This window comes from Triturus cristatus, chromosome 9 (assembly GCF_964204655.1).
Source record: "Triturus cristatus chromosome 9, aTriCri1.1, whole genome shotgun sequence".
Lineage (NCBI taxonomy): Eukaryota > Metazoa > Chordata > Amphibia > Caudata > Salamandridae > Triturus > Triturus cristatus.
This window is the reverse complement of record NC_140592.1, coordinates 6,375,212-6,389,796: the sequence shown is the minus strand read 5'-3', so window position 1 is coordinate 6,389,796 and position 14,585 is coordinate 6,375,212. Positions and strand designations below refer to the sequence as shown.

Below are 14,585 nucleotides of genomic sequence, written 5' to 3'. Positions count from 1 at the left end.
CAGCTTACGCAATCGTCTCATCGTATGTGTCTTTCAGTCACAGAGTTGTGGCACAACTTAATTAAGCTGAAAAAAAAGAAAACGAGGAAAACCTACAAAAAGACTAAAAGCACAAGAGAATCATGTCCCAAAACTCACCGTTGATGGGGGATGGGGGGCCGAGGGGACACAAAGGCACCTACATGTGCAAAGAAGGGGGTTTAAAGCGCACAATGGACATATACATATGCAGCACAGTGCAAAAACCTCTCAAATCCCAGCTACAGAAGATTCTGTTTACGCCATCCCCCACCTTTGGGCAAGATCCCACGAAGTGAAGACCAGCTGCAAGCCAGAGAAGCAGAGACCCATAATGCAGACGCTCGTTGGTATACCGCAGTGTGCTTTGTCACCGGTTACATGGGCTATGCTATGTGCATGAGGAACTGTGCATAATCACAGAGAACGCACCTCGCGGTGCTGCCGCCGGATGATCTGGGAAGAAACAATTCACACAACAATAATCCACAGCCTTTTATTCAAAGGTGATCGTGTTTCACATCCACATTATGCAACATGCACCAGAGGCATCGGACTAATGCACGGCAGGGTTCGAGGGTTACCTCTGCGGAAACTAAGCCGCCAATGCAACCAGTGCTACACGTCATTCCGCTATTTCCATATTTTTTTTATACATTTTCATGTTTGCATGTGTTAAAAAACGACGAGGTTGCGCTGGGTAAAAGTTATAAATAAATAGACATGTCAAAAGGACTTCCAAATAAAAAAACAAGAAGTTACAAAACAAAATCTATATTTGACAGACACTTAAAAAAAAAAAGCAAATGAGATATTATTAAGTGTTCTTATATCAAAAAAAGTCTTGCCATATACAGAAATGCAGTACAAAATATTGTTCATGGTCATCCCAGTCACTAAAAACAGGTATTGTGCCACAAAACTTTTGATGGGTTGAAACGAAGCAACACAAAGGTTTAAACATTTTCTAGGTTATACGCTTGGCGAATATTCAGTGTGTCGCGGAGCATCAAATCACGGAGCCGCCACAGAGCATTGGCCATTGTGGTGTGGGCGCCTTTGCTCTTCAGCCAATGGGATGGCAGGCGACTCTCTTGTTCTTTCGTCAAATGAAGATCCCGCCTTCGTGCTGAAAAACAACACATATAACACTTCACAATCTACACAAGCCATGTTAACAGGGATGCACAAGGGTAAACAACCAACGACTTTTAATGTTGGAAATTTTAAAAAGTCATGAAGCACAGGGTTTCTTTGAGAACCACTGTAACGGGAGACATCATTTACAATGAATGCGATACAACACATTCCATTACACGCGTTGTTACATCGCAAACCATTACAACGCAAGTCGTTACGACGAGTTGCTGTATGGGGCAGAAGGTGTTGGGTTTAAAATCCAACACCTTCACTACTGTTGCACAGACTGGAGTTGGAATAGTAAATTATACTATTCCAACATTCAGCACCTACAGTAAGTTGCTGTAACGACTTGCGTTGTAATGGTATGCGATGTAACAATGCGGTCGTTGTAACGACTGTGTTGTAATGGAATGCGTTGTATCGCATTTGTTGTAACGTCGCATATTCACTGTAACAGCATGAACACAAGGAGAAAATGAAACCCTTTTATCCTAAACAAGCCAAGAGAACAAACACAAATGTATCCAACAGGTCCAATTAAAGACTATTGTACAATCAAATCGGAATAAGCATTAGGCTTTTTCTGAAACAAAAGGCAGTCAAGAAGATTCTCAGCTGTTCTTGAAAACAATTCTATTGTACATTACCGCACCTGAAGAACCACGTTAGAACCCGTGCATTCTTCAATTTCTGCATGTCTTGCTTAAGGAAACCTCCCAATGTGGGAAGATTTTCTGGGCGTCTCAGGAGGGAGAGTGACTGAAGAGAAGCCTTCTGTGGTGATCCTGCAGCTTTCAAAAATATAGGAGGCATTTCAGCCAAGAGGAGCGTGATGACTGCGGCTAGACGATGCCCCCTTGGCTATAATGCTTCTTATGTGTTTAGCTCAAGGTGAGCAGTTAACTTCGGCTTTGGAATTGCGATTGAATCCATTGGTAAAATGCACAGCACACACAGAATTATAGATGGGTAGCAATGAATTACGGGCATGTTTTTCACCGAGGGGTTCTGAGTGACATCAAATGGACTACGAGAGTGAAGCTTGAGTAATCTAGGATGTCAATAGACCCCACCCTCCAAAATCCTCTACCCCTGCTTTTAACTGCTACCAAGGGCAGAGGGTAATGGGGGAGCCATACATAACATGGCCTCTCCTGTGCCCCCCCCAAAAAGCATGGCCTTTTGCCACCCACCCTCACCACGCGTATGCCATTGCACCCACACCCTTCCTCAAGCTGTGCTTCAAGCTCTCCGGTGCTCTGACTGGCTCTTCGAGATCTCAGCCAGAGCAGCATGGAATTCATTTATGATGAAACAGCTGTGACCTACATGTTCGGTTACCCACTGGAGCTACATTAAAGCAGTGAATTACTGGATTCAGAACCCTGTCGTTCACGCAAATTGCTCTTTACGACAGCCATGCACAACATGTGGGCTGCAGAACCCTCAGGCAGTTGTCAACAAAAGTTACAGGCATGTACGCCCACTGCTGCAGGCAAACAATGACCACAGCCAAGACTTGGGTAAACGCTCTCCAGCAAGTGCAGACTTATGAGCAGTAATGCTGGGCTCGCACAGGAAACGTGGAGTCTCAGCCTCCTTCAGTAGAAAGCGAGCAGGGCCAGTCTCATTCCACCTGCAGCCAGAACCGTTACATTTTTCTGTGAATCTGCTCCTTCTCCTGGGCTTTGAGGTAATAAAACACTAAAGTAAAACCCTGACCTCAATGAGGAGCTGACTGCTGCACACACAGGAAGTGTTTGACCATCACTCAGATTCTTCAGCAGTCAAACGTTGCAATACTTGTTTGCAATTTTCAACAAACTGATGTCATATTAATGTTGAGTAAGAAACAGGCAAAGGTCACTCTTGCGTGGAAACATCTAGAATGAAGGAGATGTACAGCTGCCACTACTTAAGAAGTCAAACGCTAAGGACCTTTGACTGGACGTGGTCGGTGGCCCTGGATATACCCTTGAAAAAGCTTTAGCAAAATATCAGTGTATTTAGCAAGGAATGCCTGGAATACAGACAGTGAATCAGTGGGACTAGGATAAAGCATGAGAAGAAAAGCAGGTTTTGACGAAGAGGAATGTGGCTGGAAAGCATTGGTTACAAACTCATCAGCGGATGAAGTTGAGGTCTGAGCAGCCGCCTAGCTATCCATCGGAAGAGCCCTAGGTCTGAAGTGATGCAGAATGGGAATGCATGAGAGATTCTGCATGCGTTCATCACGCATGCCTTGGGGACGCCATCATTAGAACGAACATATCTTTAGCACGCATTTGTTCTGCACGCAAGTTGTTGCAATGAATTGCCTTAGGGGGGTGCTGGATTTTGGAATAGTTTAACTTACTATTCCAACTCCAGTCTGCACAACAGCAGGGAAGGTGTTGAACTTTAATTCCAACACCAAGTTGTTGTAACAACTAGCGCGCAGGACGAATGTGTGCTGAAGACGCATTTATTCTAATGCCATCGCTGTGAAGAGACAGCATGATTGGGGCTTCGTTCTAAAGGACGCTTCCCGCAGAATGACTCTGGCTGACTCCTTTGTACTAATATCAAGGAATAGTATGCGTCTCAGGGCCCTCCTTTATGACCTGCATCATGTATATGCCCTATACATATGTGTGACATGCTAACCCATATAGCCAGAGTTGTCTATTGAGTGTATTTCTTCACTTTCCCTCCAATGTGAACTGGAAATCACACTTTTTCCATCATCATTTCAAAGCCTGACTCTCGCGCTGTGCCCAGAATGTGACTGCTCCCCCTCCTCTCTATGCAAAGCCTGACTCTCACCCTGTGTCCAGAATGTGACTGCTCCCCCTCCTCTCTATGCAAAGCCTGACTCTCACGCTGTGCCCAGAATGGGACTGCTCTCCCTCCTCTCTATGCAAAGCCTGACTCTCGCGCTGTGCCCAGAATGTGACTGCTCCCCCTCCTCTCTATGCAAAGCCTGACTCTCGCGCTGTGCCCAGAATGGGACTGCTCCCTCTCCTCTCTATGCAAAGCCTGACTCTCGCACTGTGCCCAGAATGTGACTGCTCCTCCTCCTCTCTATGCAAAGCCTGACTCTCACCCTGTGCCCAGAATGGGACTGCTCCTTCTCCTCTTTATGCAAAGCCTGACTCTCACGCTGTGCCCAGAATAGGACTGCTCCCCCTCCTCTCTATGCAAAGCCTGACTCTCGCGCTGTGCCCAGAATGGGACTGCTCCCCCTCCTCTCTATGCAAAGCCTGACTCTCGCGCTGTGCCCAGAATGGGACTGCTCCCCCTCCTCTCTATGCAAAGCCTGACTCTCGCGCTGTGCCCAGAATGTGACTGCTCCCCCCCCTCTCTATGCAAAGCCTGACTCTCGCGCTGTGCCCAGAATGGGACTGCTCCCCCTCCTCTCTATGCAAAGCCTGACTCTCGCGCTGTGCCCAGAATGTGACTGCTCCCCCTCCTCTCTATGCAAAGCCTGACTCTCACGCTGTGCCCAGAATGTGACTGCTCCCCCTCCTCTCTATGCAAAGCCTGACTCTCACGCTGTGCCCAGAATGGGACTGCTCCCTCTCCTCTCTATGCAAAGCCTGACTCTCGCACTGTGCCCAGAATGTGACTGCTCCCCCTCCTCTCTATGCAAAGCCTGACTCTCGCGCTGTGCCCAGAATGTGACTGCTCCCCCTCCTCTCTATGCAAAGCCTGACTCACGCTGTGCCCAGAATGTGACTGCTCCCCCTCCTCTCTATGCAAAGCCTGACTCTCACGCTGTGCCCAGAATGTGACTGCTCCCCCTCCTCTCTATGCAAAGCCTGACTCTCGTGCTGTGCCCAGAATGGGACTGCTCCCCCTCCTCTCTATGCAAAGCCTGACTCTCGCGCTGTGCCCAGAATGTGACTGCTCCCCCTCCTCTCTATGCAAAGCCTGACTTTCACCCTGTGCCCAGAATGGGACTGCTCCCTCTCCTCTTTATGCAAAGCCTGACTCTCACGCTGTGCCCAGAATAGGACTGCTCCCCCTCCTCTCTATGCAAAGCCTGACTCTCGTGCTGTGCCCAGAATGGGACTGCTCCCCCTCCTCTCTATGCAAAGCCTGACTCTCGTGCTGTGCCCAGAATGGGACTGCTCCCCCTCCTCTCTATGCAAAGCCTGACTCTCGCGCTGTGCCCAGAATGTGACTGCTCCCCCTCCTCTCTATGCAAAGCCTGACTCTCGCGCTGTGCCCAGAATGGGACTGCTCCCCCTCCTCTCTATGCAAAGCCTGACTCTCGCGCTGTGCCCAGAATGTGACTGCTCCCCCTCCTCTCTATGCAAAGCCTGACTCTCACGCTGTCCCCAGAATGCTGCTCCCCCTCCTCTCTATGCAAAGCCTGACTCTCACACTGTGCCCAGAATGTGACTGCTCCCCCTCCTCTCTATGCAAAGCCTGACTCTCACGCTGTGCCCAGAATGGGACTGCTCCCCCTCCTCTCTATGCAAAGCCTGACTCTCACGCTGTGCCCAGAATGGGACTGCTCCCCCTCCTCTCTATGCAAAGCCTGACTCTCGCGCTGTGCCCAGAATGCTGCTCCCTTCTACTGCACCAATAAGGTTCCCGTGCATGGTTTCAGTGTCCTTGTGATCAACCTTTTGGCCAGCATCAATGCCAAGTCTGCAGAGCTGGCTCCCATCCTTGCTTAATTAAGGTGGGGGCAAGAACTAGTATGCAAGTGTCTGATGAGTCAAAACATTTCCAGTCACCTGATGTTGTTACCGATGCCCCCATCGCCTGCCAGTAGTGTCCGAGTGTAGGGCCGTCCCACATCATATACCAGAACCCAGTCTGCTACGGTCCGCATCTAGTGCATCTGTCAGGAGGGGGTCGCCACTCATTCTGTCAATTGTCCTGGGTGATGCAGGCTCTATGCCGGTGGTTGAACTGAGCTTCTGCAGTCTGGCGTTACTGGATACCTTATGAGGATATTCTAACCTTTCTCCATACCTTTTAATTCAGTTCCTTCAATCTACACCTCCCATTTGTCCCTCAGTCATGCCCGAGGAGAGCTTTCCATGCGGGGAACATCATCAATATATGTAGGAGTGAATTATCAATGGAGGCGACCTTCCTACTCCAGATAAGTTATGACTATCTACTCATGGCCATATCCATGCTGTTTGAGCTGCTCTTCAATATATAACTCAAGATCAGGGCCGCCATCCTTTCTAGGCCCTACTGGTAAGAAAATAAGTTACTTACCTTTAACTTTACCTGTAACTTTAGTTCTCAAGAATTTGGAATCATTCATAGATTCACATGCTTGAATCATTCCCTGTCGTCGAGATGGGAGTCCTGGTATATTTAAAAAGTAATATCACAATAGCTATAGGACTTAAAGGCCTAACGCCTTATTATTCATTAACATATCCAAGTCCTTATTTCAAAAAAGGACCAAACTTAGAAAACAATCAATGAGATCACACCACCCTGTAGAACCTTCTAGAGAGAAGCTCTAGTCCCTCAGATTTTATTAAGGGCAGTGCGTGCAAATAGAAGTAACAGAGACAAAGATGAGTCTTTCTAGGGAAGGTGGGTGGGTCGCAAATCTATAAAAGATTTCAATAAAGGGGAACTACAGTTACAGGTAAGTAACTTATTTTCTTACTCCAGTATTGGACTTTCATAGATTAACATGCTTGAATCAGAGTAAAGAGCAGTAATTAGCACATTTTGCTATGTAAAAATGAAGATATACACAAATAGTGCCAAAAAATTGCTGTGCCTTGACCTCTCCAGTCTGCGCCTCTGAAGAAGTGGACCACACGAAACGCGTCAGGCGGCAAGATTGAGTTGCATTCCTGTGAGGCATTGCTTTATCCCTGCGACACCCTCCAATAAAATTGTGGGCTATAGATCAACCCAGTGTGGGCTCTTTCTACAGCAGGCCCCCTTTGTGTTTAATATATATATATATATATATATATATATATCTTATCTACTGGCGGTCGCCAGTAGATAGTTATAGTTACAACCTAGTTTCCATAGGAAGTCTCAAAATTCTATTTTGAATAACTTTGGCTCCGGTTGACAAATCCTCTCGAAATTTTCAAAACTAATGGGGCGCTCCGCTCAGCTCCTACCCTAAAAGTCTCGGGGTGATTCGTCAAGCGAGGGCCGAGAAAAAGGGGGGGTCCCAAAACGCATTTTCCCCATGCATTTTTCAATAGGACCTTTAGTCGCAGCTACAGCCCGAACGGCTGAACAGAATTACGTGAAATTTGGCAGAGAGGTAGCCATAAGGTCAAGGAAGTGCCTTTTGCAGGTCTGGTGTAAATCTGTTCAGTATTTCCTGAGAAAATAGCATTTAAAAGCATATCAATATCTATACGCGCGCACCGTGCGCGCACGGTGCGCGCACCCTGCCGTGCGCGCACGGTGCGCGCACCCTGCCGTGCGCGAGCGCAATTCTGATTGGTTGTTAGATGTCGGTAAACATTCGAAACGGTCGAAACCAGGAAGTGTCGGCCGCCATTTTGTCTCTCACAGTCTGAGGGGGTGAAAAAAAAAGGTGGAGAACGTGAAAAGGGGGCAGAGTGGACAGTTCCTGACCCCCTATCCTTGGTCAGGGGGTCACAGAAGGACAGCAAAACACACAAGATGATGGACGGAATGTTGCACAATGGCAAAACACTCACCCCCAGTCACAGATCTGGGTTTAATCCATCGTTATTTTGCTCACCACACCACCCCAGTTCAGACATGGCCATATGCAAATCAGTCTTGACCCTGTGCCTCATGGGAACAGTCCAGCCCGAACTGCCAAGCCATGTCTTCCCTGGACCGGAATTAAGCATCCTAGGACCGGTTTCTGGCTATCAGCCGTCATCAGCCAGGATAGCTTGACTCCAGTGGCGTAGTGAGCACGGGACCCACGTCTGGGCATACCCTTCCCACATAGGGTGAACAGCAAAACACACAAGATGATGGACGGAATGTTGCACAATGGCAAAACACTCACCCCCAGTCACAGATCTGGGTTTAATCCATCGTTATTTTGCTCACCACACCACCCCAGTTCAGACATGGCCATATGCAAATCAGTCTTGACCCTGTGCCTCATGGGAACAGTCCAGCCCGAACTGCCAAGCCATGTCTTCCCTGGACCGGAATCAAGCATCCTAGGACCGGTTTCTGGCTATCAGCCGTCATCAGCCAGGATAGCTTGACTCCAGTGGCGTAGTGAGCACGGGACCCACGTCTGGGCATACCCTTCCCACATAGGGTGAACAGCAAAACACACAAGATGATGGACGGAATGTTGCACAATGGCAAAACACTCACCCCCAGTCACAGATCTGGGTTTAATCCATCGTTATTTTGCTCACCACACCACCCCAGTTCAGACATGGTCATATGCAAATCAGTCTTGACCCTGTGCCTCATGGGAACAGTCCAGCCCGAACTGCCAAGCCATGTCTTCCCTGGACCGGAATCAAGCATCCTAGGACCGGTTTCTGGCTATCAGCCGTCATCAGCCAGGATAGCTTGACTCCAGTGGCGTAGTGAGCACGGGACCCACGTCTGGGCATACCCTTCCCACATAGGGTGAACAGCAAAACACACAAGATGATGGACGGAATGTTGCACAATGGCAAAACACTCACCCCCAGTCACAGATCTGGGTTTAATCCATCGTTATTTTGCTCACCACACCACCCCAGTTCAGACATGGCCATATGCAAATCAGTCTTGACCCTGTGCCTCATGGGAACAGTCCAGCCCGAACTGCCAAGCCATGTCTTCCCTGGACCGGAATCAAGCATCCTAGGACCGGTTTCTGGCTATCAGCCGTCATCAGCCAGGATAGCTTGACTCCAGTGGCGTAGTGAGCACGGGACCCACGTCTGGGCATACCCTTCCCACATAGGGTGAACAGCAAAACACACAAGATGATGGACGGAATGTTGCACAATGGCAAAACACTCACCCCCAGTCACAGATCTGGGTTTAATCCATCGTTATTTTGCTCACCACACCACCCCAGTTCAGACATGGGTGCCCCCGGCCTGACAGCCTCTCCTCCCCCTGCTGGCATGTGTTTTGTGATGGTATTGTGTATCTTTATTTTCAGCGTGGTCCGCTTTCAGTGCGGTCCGCCTTGGTCACGCTTGTCTTTTCATATTATCAGAGCTGGTTGTAAATTGCATTAACTGTTCTCTTGACTCTTCGTAAATGAGGTGCCATGGCGGCGGTACCTGCCCATTGATCGCTCGCCTTGCACCCTGGCATGGCAATTCGCAGCATGACCGGACTGAGAAATCATAAGGGGGTGTCCCGCCCAAACAGCCCATCTGAAGCTACGTACCTGCATTTACATTTAGTAAAAACATAATTTTCGGTCGATTTTACCATTGCCAGCACCTCTAAATGGGCCAAGTCCATAATGTAATCTTTTTGGCCGCCTTTGTGTGTGAATTCCCTTCTAGCTGAGTGTGCGGGTTTGTGTATTTCTTTAAAAGTGCATGGGCATGGATGTCTGTGCCACTCTATCTAAGTCAATCTGGGTGTGCGTGCGCAAGGCTTTTATGATTAAGATCTAAGAATCCGCCTCGGGCACCACACAACCCCTTCGTTAACGCCTTTCACAGCACAGCAGTAAATGGAACAAAAATGTCTTGGAAACCTACACGCGTCCCCGGGCGATTCAGGCTGGGTCAGTACTGCCAGCATTCAGCTTTTTGTTTCGTTTCTTTAATTGAATTTAAATATATTAATCAGCAGTTGAATTAAAAAGACATCCTGTGCATTTGAAGGCCGCAATCACTGGAGGAACGCCTGGCCCACCTTTCAACGCAACCACGGCACAAGTTTTACAAATTATTTATGATTAATTATTTTGTTATTATGCAACAATACTGTATCCTGCCGTCGAGATGGAGAGAGTAACTGAAACATTTTGCGAATGTTCGACCTGGCACCCCGTCACCCTGAGGTTAAGCAATTGTTTGGCATTGGAGTCTGGAGCTTGTTGCTTCCTAGTGAGAGTGATTTTTGTGTTCATCGTTATTTTTGTGTAGCTGTCTGTTGACAATAGGCCTCGCATTACTAAAAATTTGAGCTATTGGTGTTGCATTATTATTTGCAACGCCAAAAGCTCAAACTTTTACTAATGCGAGACCTATTGCATTGCAAATGCTTGTTTTTAAATGGTGTAAATCCGTTCAGTAGGCTCAAAGGCCTCCACCAAGGCCCGGGGACCGCCACCCCCGGGGCTTCATGAGAATATATGCGAAGGGGGCTCATGGCCCCCCCACAGCCCGGGGCGTTTAAAAAAAAAAAAAAACCTTTGTGGGTGGAGGGGGGGGGGGGGGGCTTGAGCTCCCCCTCACGCCCCTGGGACCGCCACCTCCCCGGGGCACTAAGAGTTTACATTTGGGGGTCCGTTATGCCACCCCCCCCGGGGGCTTTGAAAATGTTGGGAGGGGGGCCGCGCGGCCCCCCTCCTGGGGCCTTGATGGCCCTGGGGACCACCACCCCCCAGGGCCGGCTCCTGCAGTGTTCCAGGGTGCCCACCCCCAGAACACTGCTGTTTGCAAAGACAGGGCGGGAGCCTCGCGGCTCCCACCCTGGCATTGCAAACTGCTTTGCTTCATTGAAGCGAGAGCAGGGAAACCTGCTCTCGCTTCAATGAAGCAAAGCAGATTGCTTTTCCACATGGGGAGCTGCATGTTAGCAGCGCCCCATGTGGAAAAGCAATGCCGGCTCCCGCAGGACGCGGGGAACCGGCTGGGGCAATGGGGGGATTGGGGACCCCCCACGGCCCAGGCTCTGGGGGATGGGGTTCCCAGGGCTAAAAAAACTGTAAAGGAAGGGGGGCCACTAAGCCCCCCTTCTAAAAAAAAAAGAAAAAAAAAAAGAAAAATGAGCCGGCATCGCGCCTGAGGCCCCGCCCCCTCCAACCAACACTATGCAAACATGCCCTGTGGCGCATTTTAAGATGAGGAATTTTTTCCCCTACAATCCTGAGGGTCCCTGGGGGCTAACTAGCCCACCAGGTACCTCCAGTTAGCGCCACAGGGCTAAGTTGCAGAGAGGTGTTCAGAGGCCACGCCCCTTTTTACACCTCTCTGCAATGCAGCTCTGTGGCGCTTACTGGAGGTAGATGGTGGGCTAGTTGGCCCCCAGGGACCCTCATGATTGAAGAGGAAATAATTCCCCAACTTAAAACGCACCACGGGGAGCGTTTGCACAGTGGTGAAGGGAGGGGGCGGGGCCTGAGGGGACATGTGTGCAAACACTCCCTGTGGCGCGTTTTAAGTTGGGGAATTAATTCCTCTTCAATCCGGAGGTCCCCTGGGGGCCAACTAGCCCACCAGGTACCTCCAGTAAGCGCCACGGAGCTGCGTTGCAGTGTGTTGTAAAAAGGGGCGTGGTCTCTGAACACCTCTCTGCAACGCAGCTCCCTGGCGCATACTGGAGGTACCTGGTGGGCTAGTTGGCCCCCAGGGACCCTCAGGAGTGAAGAGGAATTAATTCCCCAACTTAAAATGTGCCACAGGGCGTGTTTGCACACATGTCACCTCAGGCTCCGCCCCCTTCCTTCACCATTGTGCAGACGCGCCCCCTGGCGAGTTGTAAGTTGGGGAATTAATTCCCCTTGAATACTGAGGGTCCCAGAGGGCCAACTAGACCACCAGGTATCTCCAGTATGCGCCAGGGAGCTGCATTGCAGACAGGTGTTCAGAGACCACGCCCCTTTTTACACCTCTCTGCAACACAGCTCTGTGGCGCTTACTGGAGGTACCTAGTGGGCTAGTTTCACCCTAGGGACCCTTAAGATTCAAGGGGACTTAATTTCCCAACTTAGAACGGACACGGGGCGTGTTTACACAGTGGTGAAGGGAGGGGACGGGGCCTGAGGTGACGTGTGCAAACATGCCCTGTGGCGCGTTTTAAGATGGGGAAATTATTTGCCTTCAATCCTGAGGGCCCCTGGGGACCAACTAGTCCACCGGAGGTGGTCCAGGCCATGCCACTTTTTACACCTCTCTGCAACGCAGCTCTGTGGCGCTAACTGGAGATACCTGGTGGGCTAGTTGGACCCAAGGGACACTCAGGATTCAAGGGGACTTTATCCCCCAAATTAAAACGGCCACAAGGCGTGTTTGCACACGTCAGCTTAGCCCCCCTTCACCAGTGTGCAAACGCGCCCTGTGGCGCGTTTTAAGAGGTAGATTTAATCCCCCTGCCCTATTATGTACTAGGGGCTTACAGAGGAGGTCATTCTAATCACAGGGGTACCCCAACGAATAGTGTTCCCTAGTGTATGTAGGTGTTTTAACTGTATTTTAAGTGTCTTTTAGCATAGCACTGGCTCTAGGACTCACTCCCCTAGCACACCTCTAGTGACCCATTCAGCATCATGTACTAATCTATTCACTGCGCCAAAACCCAACCACTTATACATTCACCCAGGCACTCTCCTTGCAGTACTCTAATCAATCTGTCAGTACCCAAGTACTCATGCACTGAGCCAGGCCTTAGCACATGGACTGCTTCAAACCCCTATCCACTATGCATGCAGTCCCCTAACTAACCTACACAATTATAGTTCTGCACTTATACATTCACCATACACTATTAATGCATTCTTTCAGTCAATTAAGCTATACACATACATTCAAACAAACTTTCACACATTAACATACAAATATAGTTCTTTCTTTAACCAGAGAAGTTAGTTCTGAGAAGAACATTTTTTTCTTCTTTTTTTTTTCCATTTGTTTTTTGTATTTTTATGAACGGTTTTGTAATTTTTTGGGGTTTTTTTTAAAAAAAAAAGAAAGAAAAAAAGAACGAAAAAACCCAGGAAACTTCAGGAATTAACAGCCATTCCCAACAAAAAAAAGCAAACAAAAGTCTAAGAAGGATGATTTCGTTGCGCCGCACACACTGCTTCAACAGACTGCTCTCCATAGGATATTAGTTTGTTGCACTTTACGCAGTGCTGCTTCAGTAGAGCAAATTCAGGGCGTATGTCCGGTGGTGGTGATGTAGAACTGCCAGAGGTACCAGGCACTGCAGGTGGAGGGTTCTGTTGTGCTCTCCTGCACTCCTCCCGAGCCAGACTCACTGGATGCAGAGTATTCAGGTGCTTGTACATCGAGGCAGTACCGCAAGAGTATTTTTTCTCAGCACTACCTCGGGACAAGACACGCTCACAGATCTTGCAGGTTACTTTGGTGGCGTTCACTTTCATCTGCCCCTCCGGAAAGGAGAAAAATGTCCACACCACCGATACTGTCCTTTGTGGGCGTGGAGCTTGCGGTAAAAATCCCTCCTCTGAGGAATGTTCCACCTGGTTCTGTGGCTGTTGTCCTGAAGCCATGATGTTGGTTTTATTCTCAAAAACACCAAAACACAAGTAATGGGAATAGGTTCTTCCAAGCTAAGAGATGACTCTCCAAAGAAGCTAAAAGAAGAATGATGGAAATGGGAGGGGTCCTTCAATAGTTAGAATGGGAAATGTTATGAACCAATCAAATCTTTTTTTTCAGGTCACATGGGGTCCGCAAACCCTGCGCACAGGCAGCACGCACCCAACGCGACTTCGCGAAATTGCATTTAAAAGTAATAGAAGTTTATTACAAGTAAAAAAATATTTTTATGAATAGCTTAGATAATGTATTGCCCTAATATGTATATTAGAGACATATATATATATATATATATATATATATATATCATTTTAGACAAAGAAAATTCGCGGGAGTCGCGCACCCACCACGTCGAACAAGTATATGACGTCACGCGGAAGCACGCGTGTACAGTAATGAGCATGTGTCGCGAATACGCGGGAGCTGGAGTCGCGTACCAGTCGCATAGCGATCACGCACATCTCAGAAAATACGCACCTGTCGTACACCCTACGCAGATCCTTCACAACATTTCAAAAATGGCGGCTAGGTTCTGCGAAGTGATCGAGAAAGGTACGCTTTGGGTGCGTGACTCCCCCAAAAAAATTGAAAAAAAGAAAATAATATAAATATATTAAAGTCAAAATATAAAACAAAAAAAAACAATATTTCAGTCTCAATATTTTAAAAACATTTTTATTTCCATTTATATTAAAAATATATAATGTAATTTAAAAATAAAATATGTAAAAATAAACAGTTAAAAAACTGTAGAAATTCAGTATAAAAAAATACATAACTATTATTACATTTAATAATTATCATTTAAAAAAAACCTTTGATATTCACTGAAAAAACCATAGGTTTCAGACATGTTGTAGTTAGGAATTAGCATCTACAAAACCTTAGAAATTCACTGAAAAAACCATAGGCTTCAGGACTGTTATAGCTGGACATTTCACTCGTACAAAACCATTGAAATTCCTCAGTTATAGTTAGTTCTGCTAACTATAACTCGCGCGCCCGCAATCCACTGCTGATGAT

General features: G+C 48.0%; 1 protein-coding gene across 9 annotated transcripts in view; it reads right to left on the bottom strand.

Moving 5' to 3' along the window:
* Positions 1-498: 498 nt before the first annotated feature.
* PBRM1 (polybromo 1) overlaps positions 499-14,585 on the bottom strand; it is a 552,328-nt gene continuing 538,241 nt past the window's right edge. For all 9 annotated transcript variants that reach the window (XM_085624202.1, XM_085624197.1, XM_085624200.1 and 6 more), the window contains one exon: positions 499-1,147. In XM_085624202.1, the coding sequence (XP_085480328.1) occupies positions 975-1,147 (173 nt within the window). In that variant the 3' untranslated portion in view covers positions 499-974. The remainder of the gene's footprint in view (positions 1,148-14,585) is intronic.